This window comes from Lipophrys pholis (genome assembly GCF_963383615.2).
Source record: "Lipophrys pholis genome assembly, chromosome: 15".
NCBI lineage: Eukaryota > Metazoa > Chordata > Actinopteri > Blenniiformes > Blenniidae > Lipophrys > Lipophrys pholis.
The window spans coordinates 7,962,242-7,978,139 of record NC_137642.1 but is presented as its reverse complement, the minus strand read 5'-3'; the positions used below and the strand labels follow the sequence as shown (position 1 = coordinate 7,978,139).

At 40.4% G+C, this 15,898-nt stretch overlaps 2 protein-coding genes across 3 annotated transcripts in view; one reads left to right on the top strand and one right to left on the bottom strand.

Moving 5' to 3' along the window:
• Positions 1 to 314: 314 nt before the first annotated feature.
• Positions 315 to 3,437, bottom strand: LOC308120679 (ubiquitin-conjugating enzyme E2 D4-like). Its single transcript, XM_080481438.1, has 7 exons — positions 3,280 to 3,437; positions 2,623 to 2,686; positions 2,499 to 2,530; positions 2,197 to 2,274; positions 2,010 to 2,115; positions 1,413 to 1,506; positions 315 to 1,311 (listed from the first exon to the last, which is right to left on the bottom strand). Exons 1-7 carry the CDS (start codon positions 3,301 to 3,303, stop codon positions 1,266 to 1,268), a joined length of 444 nt encoding a protein of 147 aa, XP_080337564.1. The 5' UTR covers positions 3,304 to 3,437; the 3' UTR covers positions 315 to 1,265.
• Positions 3,438 to 8,490: 5,053 nt separating this feature from the next.
• Positions 8,491 to 15,898, top strand: part of LOC308120675 (regulator of G-protein signaling 7) — a 53,429-nt gene continuing 46,021 nt past the window's right edge. Inside the window, exons 1-2 of one of the 2 annotated variants that reach the window (XM_080481433.1) lie at positions 8,491 to 8,721; positions 9,737 to 9,855. In XM_080481433.1, coding sequence (XP_080337559.1) covers positions 9,778 to 9,855 — 78 coding nt within the window. In that variant the 5' untranslated portion in view covers positions 8,491 to 8,721; positions 9,737 to 9,777. The remainder of the gene's footprint in view (positions 8,722 to 9,736; positions 9,856 to 15,898) is intronic. The other variant, XM_080481434.1, reaches the window with a different exon arrangement.

Sequence of the window (15,898 nt, the reverse complement as noted above, 5' to 3'; positions counted from 1 at the left end):
TTAGGAATGCACCAGGAGAACATGCAAACTCTACACATGAAGTCCAACCTCAACCAGATCAAAGATATTCTCCCTTCGGGGGGACTGTGTTAACCACTACACAACTATGGAGCCTTGGACAAGTGCATCTAAAACAGTTTTGCGCTTTCATTGCGAATGTGCTTTATTCAATACTTCATCATCTTGGTGTAAATCTAACAAGCTGAAATGTTACTATACTGTAAAAACAGGTACTTAAACACATCAAACAGCACTGCTGCATATACAACTGACTGGACAGTTATTTTTCTTCCCAAAAAAACAAGATTTGTATTCAAGCAAAATTCCATTTATTACATCAAATCTACTGCAGCACTGAAACGTGACTGACATATTAAAATACTGTGTAGATTGTGTACATAAAAAAGAATTTCAGACTAATCTTTTAAACCATAGGTTATAGTATAAAAACACAAACTCAACTGTTCAAAACCAAGACTTTCATTGAATTGTATGCCAATAATGTCTTAAGTATAGCTACAAATAAAGATTTTGACTGATAATTATATATACACGTTGCATTACCATCAGCCCAGAAGCAGCCAGCAGGAGCTCCAACATTGTGCTGCAGCCTGTAGGTGTGCAAATGGAAGGGATAATATTAATATATATTCATGCCATTGCTATAGAGAGATCTTAAAATCTACACTGTGCACCCGAATAACCATTCAGGGCTTGAGTTAAATTTAAAACAAGCACGAGTTACACTCGCCTGAACTCGCCATAGGGTTGACCAGCAAAAAGCAAAGGCTGCCACCTGGTGGTCACTTCAGTGAAAGACTGAGATTGGTTTGATAGAACGAAGAGAAGCTGAACTTCACATTTTACAGCAGATAAACTTCAGTTTGCTTAAGTTGACAGCCAAGAAACATCGTGCAATTCATTTTTGTGTAATTCTTTTAATGAAAAAATTGTCAGTATAGTCCTGTACAATAGCAATATCTCAAAAGAGAATATACAATCATTCCAACTCAACACATCCAATTGTATTACAAAATGATAATAACAATGATGCCACTTTAAGAGAGAAAAAAATATAAAATGAATAGTAAAATTAAAAAACAAAAACAAAAAAGAAAAGATAAGTCAAGTAAAGTCTGAGTAAAGAAAGTGCTTCAAATGTATCAAACACCTCAACTACAACCAGTGTAGATAAAGCCGTTGAACAGTACTGTCGTGCTGTGAGGTGTTCAGGGATGCATCATCGTTGCTGAAGCTTCAGCTCTTTACATTGCATACTTCTGGGTCCATTCCCTTGCCAACTTGTTGTACCTAAAAGAGACAGAATTTTTTACAAGGAGTAACAAAGGCATTCGGTTGACTGATGTAAAAAGAAGGAAAAAACCCCAAAACTATTTCATTCTCTCACTTACTTTTGTCGGTCTGATTTATAGATATGTGCAATGTCGGGAACCAGCGGATCGTCTGGATTTGGGTCACAAAGCAAGGAGCAAATAGACAGTAACACTGGAATGAAAAAAGATCATGGATATCAGCATCTAAATTTTAGACACATATTTCAGCTTCTCTGGAGGCAAACATATGTACTCGGGTGGGAAGTTAGGAGTTCTGTTTCCTCGTATTAAAAGTGTGTGTGTGTGTGTGTGTGGCACATCATGTTTATTGAAGAGCTTTACACAACAAGTCTGCCACCCTCCCACCCCACCACCTGTTTTCACTCCTCCGACTCATGAGTACAAAACGTGACCAAAAACACCACGATTCTGTACAGAAAGCCCACAAGCTGCAGAGGACTTTATTAATAAACAACTCTCAAATCAGTTAACTGGAGGCTGGAGATTTGGAAGAATCCGGATCGGACATGACAATGAGACGCCAGCATGTTTTGTGTCGCACAATGCAACATCCCCATTGTTGAAAATGTGTCGTCTCTGTATCCCGAGCTACTTAAAAAAAATCCCCAGGTGCAGTATTCTGTATCTATAGAGAGAATATAAATGTTTAGTTACCTTTCGATACTGTCAGTGCCGGGGACCATTGTGATCTTAGGATGTCGAGGCAAATACTACCATTGCTGTTTATATTTGGGTGATAGATTTTTGTGGTGAAGGCAACCTACGAAAATAAAGACAGAAAATGGTCAAAATGTGTTTGAAACAATATAGGCTAGAAAATAATTAAAATGTAGGGCCTTACCTTTGGTGGTTTAAAGGGATAGTCAGTGGGGAAATTAACTGTGAGGAAGAAAACTCCTCCGTGGTATGGGCTGTCGTTCTGAAATGGAAGAAAAATGACAGTTGATTTTCCGACACGTTTCTCGGTAAAACTCCACGCTTCGGCGAACAACAGAGGAGCAGAGGGTGCCTTTCTGTGTTCTCAATACAAAACAAAAAGAGGTGTAAAGTCAACATAAAAAACTATTGTCAATTCATCCAGAAACAGGTTGTTTAACAAAAAAAATCTAGCAAACCTATCTAGAGAAAAAAAACCTAACTCACCGGTCCTGTGATGGTGGCTTGCCAATGAAACACTAGAGGAAAAAGTCACATCAATACACATTAAAAGAGGAAGATTATATAGTTATAATATGAGGGAAAAAAAGACAGGTTGGACAACACTTACTGTCCTCTCCCACAGGTCCAGCTGAACACGAAGATGGTGGATCCTTCTGCAAGTCATGTAATTCCTACGGAGGGAACAAAAAAGTTTGACTCTTTTTCGCGTTGCTCAAATAGTAAACTATATGTTGACACCTTCTAAAATAGTAATATACCGTCAGACAAGATTAAATGTATTCAATGTCCGACATTTTCTCACTGATAGTGTCTCTAGGCCATTTTAGCTGATAGCATATGTGGCTTTAAGCTTTAAGTTTATGTGTGTTTGAAAGGCAAAGTATCACTACAAATAAATCAAACCAGGACGTGGTTATGTACTTACTTCCATGTTTTATTCGGGAGTTAAAACGATTATTTTACCGTCATTCAAGTCGAGCTGCGCTAAGAAAACCTCAGAAAGGCTCGTTCACCGAAAAGTTTAAAGTCTGCCATAACAGCAGTCTATTTAGCGACGGTGAAACCAAAATAAAGGTCTTCCCGGCAGTATGTGCTGTCCTATTAACTCGAGATGCTGCATTGAATTCGTTTGATTAAACTACCGGTCGACCATTTACGTTAGCACGGATGCTATTAGATGACTTGCTAATGTTACAGCGACGTTTCCGCATCGCTCCAACCTGTTCTGTGCATTAAAATGTATGAAAAACACGGTATTTCTCACCCTTTGGATTCTTTTCAACGCCATGCCAAGTCTCTCGGGGATGTTAGGAGAAGCTGCGGTGCTGTTTTCCCCAGCTGTCACTTTATTACCACTCGCTGTTGTTTGTTGTGACAAACTGATTATTTCTTTTGTTTCCGCGTTTTTGTTTCGACGACGACGAATGCAGAGGTGCATTGTGGGAGTTGTAGTCTTTTTGCAGCTCCTTAAAGGGACAGTCCACCCAGGCGAGCGCGTTTATTTACTGTAACTTGTATAAAAAATACTTTTAGATGAAGAACATACGATCTTATTGCAGTATCGTTTTTTTACTTTAGCTCAATCACTGTATTTAGACGGTGCCATATTTTAAGATGAAATAAAATAAGATAATCCATTATTTTTCCCACAATGGGGAATGTTGTATTGTTGCATCATCAAGTGAATGCTGCAACAAAGCGTAGCAAAATAAGTCTATCAACACTAATATTGAATATTTAAAAAAACTAAAAAAAGCAATAACATAGAAACAAGGTAATAATCATGGGAATATTTTAAATTTTAAATAGTTGTGGTAGTAATTGAAAATATACCTGAGATTAAGTTATTGCAGGGTAAATACTTAAAATGTTTATGATTATGGATTGTGCTGAAATAAAGGAAAATCAATGATGGTATAAAGTATTCAAATATTATTAGATATTTAATTTTCATTACTTAATCATAAAGGAAATAGTCTCAAAACATATCTGTTTCAAAAATTTTAATGAAATGTTCACTAAACTGTATTAAACAAGGTGAAGTGTATTGCGCTGCACAACTACTTTTATTCATAAAAATATGGAGGCTCAATAGTTTAACTGTTTTGTAAGAACAGTTTGAAATTATGTTGTTTATTCTGGCACTGGCTAGGAGTCCCACATGGGGCAGGGGCCACCCAACAATGTGGTCTGGCAACTTTATCACTCTTTGCTGCTTCTGCCTGTCAGCTGCCGTGCAGTCTACATACCATACAGTAGTTGAGAATGATACGAGCTCATTTCGTCTGTTTCTCCTCAGAACTTGCTCACCAGTGTTGATGCACATGTAGGTCCTCAGATAAGTGAGTCTTCATGAATTTAGTTCATGTTGAAATATTGCTGGGTGTGCATCAACATTTTTTGATCATCTAATATTTAGAATGGGTGATGAAACATAATCCTTAAAATACACACTAGAACCTAGTCCATATGCCCGCCTGACAATTCCAGTTAGATGAACCGCATATCACAAGTGTTTTCGCAGCTGACTTACCGTCCTCCTTCTTTGTTGTGAAGTGGATGATGCCAATCTCAGGTGACTATAGGCGAAGGCAGGGAAACACTCTGGACGTGTCGCCAGTCTTTAAGGCGGACTATGAATAGGATGTTTTAAATGCAGATGATCTGTAAAAGTAATAATTGAGAAAGGTGACATTCGGTGATTGTGTATTGCACTGGATTAATATTTTGTTCTATCATGTCATTTGTAGGCTGTATTTTCATCACAGGTTTGACTTTAGCTTGTAGGTTTGTAACCGAAAGGTTTTCAAAGTAAAATATTGGCTCTGCAGCTCAGCCCTGAAATGGTCCATCCTGGGCTCGCTCATGACCTATTCATTGTAATTACAGCATTAGAGACAGTGCTGTACTGTCCAATGAGATGTCCTTATAGCACAGTTGAGAGTGATGTCTGACCTTTGAGGAACATACAATATTTGACTTGGAAAGATCTGACTGAGCTGCTCTAATGAGATGTTGATATATAGTCACTCTGGTGATTAAAGCCACGGGATAAAATATTATAGTTTGGGTGAGAAAGGGCAGCCGTGTGATATTAATGGGAGCTCAGACATATGGAGCTACAAAACAGACATGATAAAGTTATTGAATTATTCTTTCACAACAGAGGCTAAAATAACGTTCCCAAAAATGAAAATGATACTACAATATATTGGAATCAAATGATCTCGGCAAGAGAATGCGAAATAAACCCAAATGAGCATTATAGTATAATGCAGCCACCCTATAAATGAGTTAATACATAAGACCCTATTTAATAAATGGATGAGAGTGCATCGCCCTAAACGTGAAGGAAATTGACTCTATTAAAATTAGAAACTGGTTGACGTCAGAGTGCATTAAGCACTATGGAAGCAGGTTCATGCTGTGCCCACCATATTACCTTAATTCGACAAATAGTGTTTCGTTTCTACTCTGGGCACTTCCAGCTGACTGCTTCCTAAAGATCTAAGGCATTTATATCTTGGCTGAGCATATCAAAGATGTATTTTGGCTGTAAGCCACTGAGTGATTTATATACTAACACCAGCATTTTAACATCTTCTTTATAACTCACCGGAGGCAAAAAGTATAATAGCCCTTTCTGCGGCAGTGCACTAAATGGGTCTGCAAGGATCTAAACAACTAAACAAGTGACCATTTCTATAAACATCCTGCTGAGATGAGGGCTTGAATGACTTTCTCTAAATTTACTGTGAAAAGGAATGCTGTTTTTACTACTCTTCGTTGATTAAAAGCAGGTGCAATTACCACTTTTATGTATTTTATTACACAAAGATTCACCTCGGACTTTAGCACTGTTCTATTTCCTTCCATAAAGCAAGTTTAGAGTGATTTTCGGGATTATTTAGAGGATTTGGCCTAAAGGTGTCTTTTGAAGGCTTAAAAAAAAAAAAAAAAAAAAGAGGCCCAGGAACTGAACTATGGGTGAATCTGGATGTCACAGTGATTTGCTCAAATCTATGATAATGCCATAGCCCTGCACTCAATACAACCAAGGACTATAAGAGTTGGCTGGTACAGCTTTCTCCAGCATGTCGGAAAAAAAAGGGGGGTCGGTTGTATTTAAAGGCTGCAGCAAGTTATTGTCATCTTTGCTGATTTTCTTCTCCTCTGAATCAATAATCACACAGAAGCCATTTAGCATCTCTGTTAGTGTGGCTTTTATCACCCAGCCTGAAGTCAAAATCATCAAAATCGTCAGTTGATGCTACGATGCTGTTTGGTAAAAGAAAAACAAACAACACAAGCTTTAGGAGGCGTGAAGTGACACCTGTCTGAAAAGAGTGATCCGTCAGTACCACAAACAATTGAAAATACACATAGCTGATACATTATCAGGTAATGACGGTATGAAATATGGACATGAATTGATTCACTCTCACTCAGGGTTGTGAGTCTGCTGCGGTTTCTCTTAGTAACCCATTAGCTGTTCAAAACTGTTATGGCAGCACATCAATGATGGTTGTGCATTATTGCAATATGGCAGATCACAAGGAAACACAGAAAAGATACAGCATGTCTGGTCAACCTTGAAGGCCGAGAGTCCTCGGAGAGCAAAGGGGAACAGAAGACATACGGCTGATGAACATGGAGGCATGCAGCTACAGTACATAGGGAGAGGGGGCACATCTGCCACTGTTCACGCCTGGACTGCTGCATATACCTCATAGCCATAGCTTGTAAGAAATTGAACAGATTTGACTTTTGTTGTTGTTTATTATTAATTTCATTCATTATATCTACATAACTACACACATTAAGCCAGAAGTTCATTGTAGATGAACAATGGGTCTTTACATAACTGCATCCCCTGTTAGATGAATGCATATTCCAGTTCTCAAGAAGTTACCAGGACTCAAAAATGTTGATTGTTTCAAGTCAAATATATGGAATGTTTTTTTTTTTTTTTTTCCACCTGTATTATCTTATTTGTCCTTTTCTGAAAGTAGTAAACTTAATAAAATGTTCAATGCTGAGCTCCAGAAGGTCAATTCTTCATGTGCTGTCTTACTTGATGAATCTGCAGGTCTAATATTAAATTAATTCCAATAACTGTTAAATGATATTATCAAATGGAGCCATTTTCTCTTCAGAATAATGCACCTTAATGAAAACTACACACACACACAAACAAAACACAAAGTATTACAGGCGGTCAAACATTGATTGTGAAAATCTGTTGGTTATTTTTTTTTTTTTTCAGTTTACTATAGGAAATGAATAACCTCCACAACTACCCTTTAGGACAATTTCAGTTCATACATAGTTTGAGCTTAAGCAACAGTGCTCCAGATTTATCTGTATTTGTTTAATCCGATTAGCTTCTCTATTGCACTCTCATATGAAAAAAAAAAAAAAAGTTTTTGCAAGATTTGTGGTGAAAAAAGACTTCTTCTAAGGCATAGATGAGCAACTGAAAATGAGTCTATTCTCCCGCACAAGTTAATACAAAAAAGCTCTTTGAGTATGCTTCATTAATATGAATCAGCTCACTATAGCGAGCCTGACCTCTTGCTGCACGGTTTTGTTATCCTGTGTGATGGAGAATAGGAAGGACCTGGAGCTGGTGGTGAGGGTGGCAGACCACATCATAAATATAAAAATAAATATAAACAGGCTGAAAAGGGCAAACTGTTCATACAGACTGTTAGAATAACACGCACACCCCAAAAGAGATTTGAGGTGCAAAAACCTCTATTCCCTTAATTCTGATATGGACTACATATGTACTTCTGAATATGATTGTTCTTTTCTCAAGGGTAAACGTTTCATTATTGTATTTCTCATTATTTCCAGTGCGTTGTGTGGGCACCACATTATCATAGCTGAAAGGAGCACAATATTTTGCAATTTCATACGGTCGAACTCAACATTCTAAATAATTTCTTTGGAAAAAACAAAGCAAAACAATCTATGATATATGGATGAATCCAAACCTGTCATTATTACCATTGTAAAGACAGGGTTTATGGCTGAGCTGTGGTACCACACCAATATTGAAGAGTCGGTGATTGTGGAGAACAAATTCAGACAAAACAGCACCCAAACACGTTCGGCTGCGACAGCAGGGCTGCGTGTTCCTGTCCTGACAAGACTTTCTGAAAAATGGACAAATACAATCTGTGCGTTATTGTGTCCCTTCTTGACCTTTTCACAGAGGCACGATTGCAATTGTTAAAATATTAATGTGCTGCAGGTCTATTTCATCTCGACCCCGCGTTTCTGGAGCGAGGGAACATCACCGCAGTGCATAGCCGAACACTTTTTTTAAGCTGAAAAAAAAAAAAAAAAAAAAAGTATATATAGCAGTATGTCTTCAAAACGGGTTGTAATTTATTCCTCACACGCGATTGGTCACAGATCGATGCGCGCTCACGGTGCTCCAAGGTGGCGCGCCCGTGCTTCTCGGAGCATCGTTTGGAGGAGAGGAGGAGGAGGAGAGATAGATAGAGAGAGAGCGCGAGAGACTGAGACACAAAGCTGTACCACACCAAGTGTCCGCCGAATGTCTGCCTCCTCACCCTGCCAATGAACACCCCTCGCATTCCTATGTCTGCCAGTTGACATCCTGAACGCGAACGGAGCAGGTTTCCACCCCGGTGAGGATCCAGGAGTCCGATAGCGGGGCTGCGTGTTTTTTCAGGTAAGCCCCCTCCTTCTCCTCCTCCTCCTCCTCCTCCTCATTCTCGCCTCTCGATCTCCCTCTCCTCCTCCTCCTCCTCCCCCGGTGACCGATGTCGCTGTGTTTTCTGTATATTTACGTCCGCGATTAAGAGGAGGACGATAAGGGAGGCGGACGGGTGTTTAGTGCGCGCCCGTCGCTGTCCAAGGTGCTGAAGCGGACAGCCGCGTCTTGTGGTGAGGAAAAAAAAAAAAAAAAAAAAAAAAGCCAACGGCCTCATGTTTTAGAGCAGGTTAAATGACTTCGCTGTTTGGTCGCTATAGGCTATTTAGTGTTGCAGACTGAGCCTCCCAAAGGATGTCGTGCTGGGTGTCGTAAAGAGGGAGAAATGAACGCTGAGGCTGGAACGTGCATTGCGATCTCCGTTTGCATTTTGCACAGTCTTTGCACAATTTATTTTTTATTTTTTGGACCATGGCTGCTCTGCCCGAATGGATGTGTCTAAGCTGCATTGTAGAGTAAGCTCCCTCCTCCAGGGACGATGTGTTGTTTTCACTGCATATACAGCCGCCAGTGTTCGGGGGTCTTCACCTCACTTTATCTTGACAATGCAATCCGCAGGAAGAGCCGAGGCAGTGTCAACTAATATTGTTTTCATTTCTGAACACTGAATCAATCGAAGAAAAAGAGCGGGGCAGTCCCGTGCAATACACAACACTGCTTTCCAACTTTCTTTTTTCTTTTTCTTTTTATTTGGGAGGGGGGGGGGGGGGGGGGGGGGGTACATTGATGCAGAGACCACCCCTCATCCGAAATCAGCCACTCTCTGTCCTTGTCAGGACATTCTGAAATGTGAACACGTGTAACCAAACAGGAGCGCTGCACATCTGTTCCATGTGGAAATGCCAAACATGTAAAACCATGATGCAAGGCCACAAGTTATGTAAATCGTTCTAATCTTGGGTGAAGGTAAAGGAGACTCTATTGTTCCTCTAATGAACCGAAAAATATGCTTCTTTTTTTTTTCCCACCGCAGGAGCACTTGACATTTCCTGTGACAGATCTACTCACTGGATCATGGCACAGACCAACAGCAGTGGGCAGGGGACCAATGGGGTAGCGGATGAGTCCCCCAACATGATAGTGTACAGAAAGGTAAGGCAGCAGCTATTTTTAGCCCGAGAGAGGAGAGAGTGTGTGTGTGTGAGAGAGAGAGAGAGAGGGGGGGGGGGGGGGGGGGGGGGGGGGCATGTGTCTCTCTTGCATCAATTCACTTGATGATGAGCTGTGCAACAGAAATTGCTAATACTAATGGACAGGCAGTGTTGGTTTAGAGTCGTAATGCTACATCAGCTTGATGAGAGCTGGGAAAGAACATGCAATTCTTCTCACTGCAGAACTGAACTGCAGACGGTTTAGGCACGCACGCACGCACGCACGCACGCACGCACGCACGCACGCACACACACACACACACACACACACACACACACACACACACACACACACACACACACACACACACACACACACACACACACAGAGTGGGTGACTCTAACATGCATGCACACATTTTCCAGTTCTTTAATCAACTTTTTAAGTGACTGACATTGATGGAAGTGAAATGGAGCCAAATGTTTTTCAATCGCTGTTCATTACACTCCCAGTGGTGCATGTCTTCAATATTAAATTTGATAGTGTGATGGTAGAAACATACTGCCGAGACGCCTTAGTCCTGCACTTCTCTAACAATAAACTGATTAATAAAATGTTAATTTGCAGGGAAAACAACCCTTGCTTACCTTGTAGCTTCAGGTTCCAGGGCAATGTGCTTATTAATCTTGTTAAAATAGATGCAGGATACAAGTGTGTTTGCAGTGGCGTTGTTCTAATCATTTCTTTGCTCTGGAAAAAAAAGTTCAGGAAAGCTCAAATTAAGATTAACTTCGAAAAAGGATATTTAGAAAATTGCTTTTGTTGCATGAAATGAGAATTATTTTTTATAACGTTTCCTGATCAATTCTATTGCAATATCTGGTGGCTCATTTAAAAACCACATGTAATGCTGGACCGTGACTTCCAGTCCCCTGTGGACCCATTACACAGCCGTGACCACTGCAGTTGCACGTACATGAACATTTCATTTCTCCCTCAGATGCACCAATGAGGTGACCCGGGGTTGTTGTTTTTCTTATTTTTGATCATACTTGTGGATGACTCAAGCGTTGAGTGAGGCTCTTCATTTCACTCCTTTTAGCAAGAGCTCCCGTTCTATCCGCGGCGGCTTCTGCACACCAGGAAGAGGATACGCTTAGCATGATCTCATAGATTGACGCTCTTTTATAGCGCTCACAGCGTGTTAGGCAATATCATTGCCAGTGTGGGACAAGGCTCGCCGGAGGTGTTGTGATGTTTGTGGCAGAAAGGAGCGCTCGCTCTTTTAGAAGTCACAATTTTCTGAATGTTCCCAAAGCAAGACGAAGGAACTCATAAATTAGATTGTTCATTACGTGGGCCGGATATTGGGGACAATGAAGATGGACGAGTGCAACTAGTTTTGTCGGTTAATTTTGGGGACAGGGGAGGAAGTATGTTGTTAAATTTAATTTGAACACAGAGCATGGAAGCAAAATATGCAAAACCAGTTGCATCCTGTTTAAGTTAATTAAATATTGAGTTGAGGGTTTTTCTTTCTTTTTTTTTAGCTATTCAATTACATGTGATGTCTCTTCCATTCTCCTGCTATTGATCTGAAAGTCATGCATTTTCCATTATGACTATGAGGGATTTGAAGACATACAAGTGCAAATAGGCTGAAGATCTTGAGCCTGAACCTATTTTATCGTTTTGCCTGTTGTTGTTGTTTCAACATTTTGGGGGTCAGAGTGTTTTTAGACTTTTTATAAAAAAAAATAAAATACAACTCTCTGACATGCAGCAAAATTAACAAGTTATTCAAGACGCATCTCACCACTTGACTTATGGCCACAGCTTGGCTTTGTACACTGACTGACCCAGATACACAGCAGAATGAAAGAACATGGCGAAAGCGGCGAGGATTGAAATCATGTTTCTCGAGTGGGTTTTAACTCAAACTGCGAGTTGAAGGGCTTTGCCTGTAGACGTGTGGACGCGGCCAGGGTGTGCAGGTGCCCCGAATGCTTTTCAGTTCGAGATGACTTGGCAGAGGTTTAACAACCCACACTGACAGGGCTGCACTAAGATGAAGTAGATTCTCTCGTGACAAACACTTTTTAAAAAAAAATTTTTTGTTTGCTCTGTGTGCCACTTGTACATCAGCATCATAACCACACAGCAAAAACAACTCTCTGCATAAAACTCTGATAGTGAGCGACTCGCCACATCCGCTCCACAGTTGACAATGTGCGAGTAGTAGAGGAAGGATTATGTAATTCGAGCAGAGGGAGTTTCATGGACGAGGACAGTGGATAGCGGTTTGACAGTCTTTCCACAGGGAGCATAACTACATCCTTTCACTCTCTCGGTCTCTTGCTTTGCGGCCCGGCCACCCCACCATCATTAACGTCTAATGAAAATGGATGGGTGAGCCGAGGTGTTGACCTGGTTGCGGTGGAGAAGTGATGTGCAGCGATGACTACTTTCTTCAAGGGCGCGCACGCACGCACTCTGCTCAGGTGCGTGCGTTGATGTAGCGAAAGCACAAGTAAACACACGGCGTATAAACAGCTCCACGTGCAGAACGACAGGTACAAACGCACACAGCTGGCTCTAAACTGACCACAAGGGCTGCTTTTAACCCGGAAATAATGTCACCAAGCACAAATCACAAGAAGACACAAGCAGTAAGTCAAAACAACTCCGGTTCATCCAGGATTGCCATTAATATGTTCAGTGGACGCGTTCAATAGTTATTAACCGTGTGTATGAGGGTCTATGTTATTACTCATCATCTGAGACCCTTTTTAATGTCTCGCTGCAGCCACATTAACCACCCCAGTCTTATATCATGAAGTGTACCAGGGTTCACTCCATATGTGTGGTTTTTCTTTTTCATGCTTGCTCACATGTGTGCACCATAAATAATGCTCTGATGCATACGTGAGCATGCGCGTGTGCGTGTGTGTGTGTGTGTGTGTGTGTGTGTGTGTGTGTGTGTGTGTGTGTGTGTGTGTGTGTGTGCACGCTGTATGTAGGGCGAATGTTGCTAAGAGAGAGCCCTGAATTTTTTATGCAAGTCTAAAACAGCTCTGGTTCATCGTCGCTCAGCATGAGGAGGGAACATCTTCTCGCCACAGCTTGCGCTTTGTGTGTGTGTGTGTGTGTGTGTGTCTTTGCATTTCTGTAAGTGTGCGTTGCTGTGTGTGCTATTTGAAATCAAATGAATAGTATGTATGCACGTTCTCCTTTCACCTTGAAATAATCTCTCTAAAATAATAAATTGGAGTAGTTTCAGTTTCAACCTGGTTCAAATGTGATGATAAAAAAGACCATTTTCCAATCATTTCTTTATTTTTGGAAAATAGCTCAGAGGCTGCATACTGTACTTTGGTTAATGTGGCCACATTTGGCTTATTGCTCAACATGATCAGATCTGATGTCCGGTGTATATGCTGCGGCAAGTTTCTTTTCCACTTTGGGTTTTATTTTGTCCCACAAGTGTCGATAACAGCTGCTTCCTGTTTTATACATTACTTTTACTTCTCCAGTTACACAAACAGACAAGGCTTTTTCCAAATGCAATAACAAAAAAACTAAAAATAAAAGATTTATGTTCACCAATTATTTATGTGGAAATGCAAATATTGTAATATTCTGCAAATTACAAATGTTTTATTGCTTCTTCTTCTTCTTCGTGTCCCAGAAGATTTCTCTTGCAAAGGGAATAGTTTGTGTTACTTCAACTCAGAAGAAAATTAAATAAACTCAGTTGTGTCTCAAAGATGAGATTTCCATTAATCTCCAAGAAAATGGTTTTCTCTGGACTTCATACGAGATGAAGAAACTGTTAAGATTATTTTCCCAGTAAATTGGATCCTCATCTTTTCTCTGTGGTGTAGTATCTGACAGCTGTGGCACCAGCCAACTCTTATTTACATCTGAACTGCCGATGGGTATCCAGTAATTGTTTATCCAGCAGCCAGTTTGGCTTCACTATCTCTGTTGTGGCATTAATCCTATACTCTTTGTTTATTTTTTTTCCCCCATTGAGCACATTAAAAAAATAAAAAATCTTCAGTCAATACAGGAAAAGGCTATTTTACATTCTGCTGCTCACACAAACAATGCTGTGACTTTAGAGGAAATTGCTATTTAATGAATCTTTGTGACAATAATGTAATATTTTTCTGTTTGCCTATATAAGGCTCGTCCCCGATGAATATATATGTTTCACATCATTCAATAATGCCACTGATTTCATATGACTAAAAGCTTATATGACATGTGACCATAACCACAACATCAATTCATTAATTAATCTCCATTGTAATTGCATGTAACACACTACAGATTATTATTTTTTGTCGAGCATGAGACATTGCTACATCCACGCCCAAATCCATACACCTACACGGTCATTTATCTTCACTTCTGATTTATCCATGTCAGTGTCACGGGTTGCTGGAGCCAGTTGACTGCGGCTGGAGGCAGGGCACACCTCGGACAGCGTTAAAACACTGCGAGACAGTCCCACACACTCACAGTTACACCAGGAGGCATTTTAATGTCACCACTTAACCTCAAACACATGTTTTTAGACTGTGGGAGGAAAGTAGAGTACCTGGAGAAAACCCACGCTCATCCGGCGAGAACATGTAAACTTCAAAGAAAGGCCCCCAAGCCAACGCTCAAACCTGAGATGATAACATGACTGTGCAGCCTTTGTGAACATCACATAAATGTGTAACAATACATATATATATATATATATATATATAGACACACACATGTACTGTACATGTGCACACACACACACACACACACACACACACACACACACACACACACACACACACACACACACACACACACACACACACACACACACACACACACACACACACACACACACACACACACACACACACACACACACACACACACACACACACACACACACACACACACAGATGTCCATTAAAAAGTACAAAAAGAAGCAAAAAGAAGGTAACACAGAGTTCGTATTCAACTCCTGGATGGCTGAGGGGTACTACAAACTATTTTGTAACTGGTCTGGGGGTGTTTCAGGGTTTAGTGGTGCCTTCCAGTTATTTATTTATCCTGCTTTGGAGGCTGAAAGCAACATTCTTCAAGCAAACACACCAGAAAAATTGTGATTTAAATTTTAAACCGCTCTCAGCTCAAACTGACATTTGTATGTCGACTTAATCACCTGACACCAGTCAGTGATGCAGTTAAAAGTGATTGTTTTAAGCCTTGTGATAATTTTGGCATTCCCTCTGGTTACAGCTTCAGGCTTCTTCTGTTCTTCACACTTTTGAAAATGGTGTTGATGGTGCGCCGTGAGATTAAAAAGCCATTCCCCTCACTGACATCCAGTGATGAAGTCATGAACAAACAGAAATACCAAATAGGGCAGAGGTATTAGTGCATGTTATTGATTGTCGAATTGATTAAGTGGTTGTACCAAGAGATCATTTTGCAAGACCAAGACGTTCCTTTCTCTGTATCGCTGCAACACAACAGCTGTATTGAGTATTGTTGGATGACACTAACGCCCAGCCAGTACTCACACTCTGGACACTCTTTTTCACTTTCCTCATGCCCCGTATTTCTTCTCGTAGAGTCAAATCAGGTCCGTGAAAATACAAGAACAAACCTTCAACTGTGAAAGGTAAAAATACACTGTATTTATAACTTCAAAACATGTTTATATTCTTTAATATATCAGCAGTGGCCTCAGGTAGCAAATTATAACATCAAAAGGAGGACTTCATAGAGTTAATTCTCACATTCTTGTTTTAGGCTGCTACAAATTTAACACCGAGCTCCTCTTTGCACAGTCTGCCTCTTTAGTTTAGGTGTAATCTGCATCTATTTAACCTGACTTATATCAGCCTGCCTGAGTATCAATACAATTTCCCAACCATCCTACATTCGCCATGAGTCATAAAGCAGAGGGGACTGAATACATTTTCGGCTTTTTCTCCGTTAAGAGCCAGATTGAAGGGTTCTTCTGCTGCCTGTCTCCATCGGT

Bases quoted from the DNA above. Each gene is read 5' to 3' on its own strand.
- LOC308120679 (XM_080481438.1), bottom strand. From the start codon at position 3,303: ATGGCGTTGAAAAGAATCCAAAGG. The intron at 2,531-2,622 runs GTAAGTGTTGTC...TTTTTCCTCTAG, and splicing joins TGGACCTGTGGGAGAGGACA to TGTTTCATTGGCAAGCCACC. The intron at 2,275-2,498 runs GTGAGTTAGGTT...CTTCCATTTCAG, and splicing joins AAGCCACCATCACAGGACCG to AACGACAGCCCATACCACGG.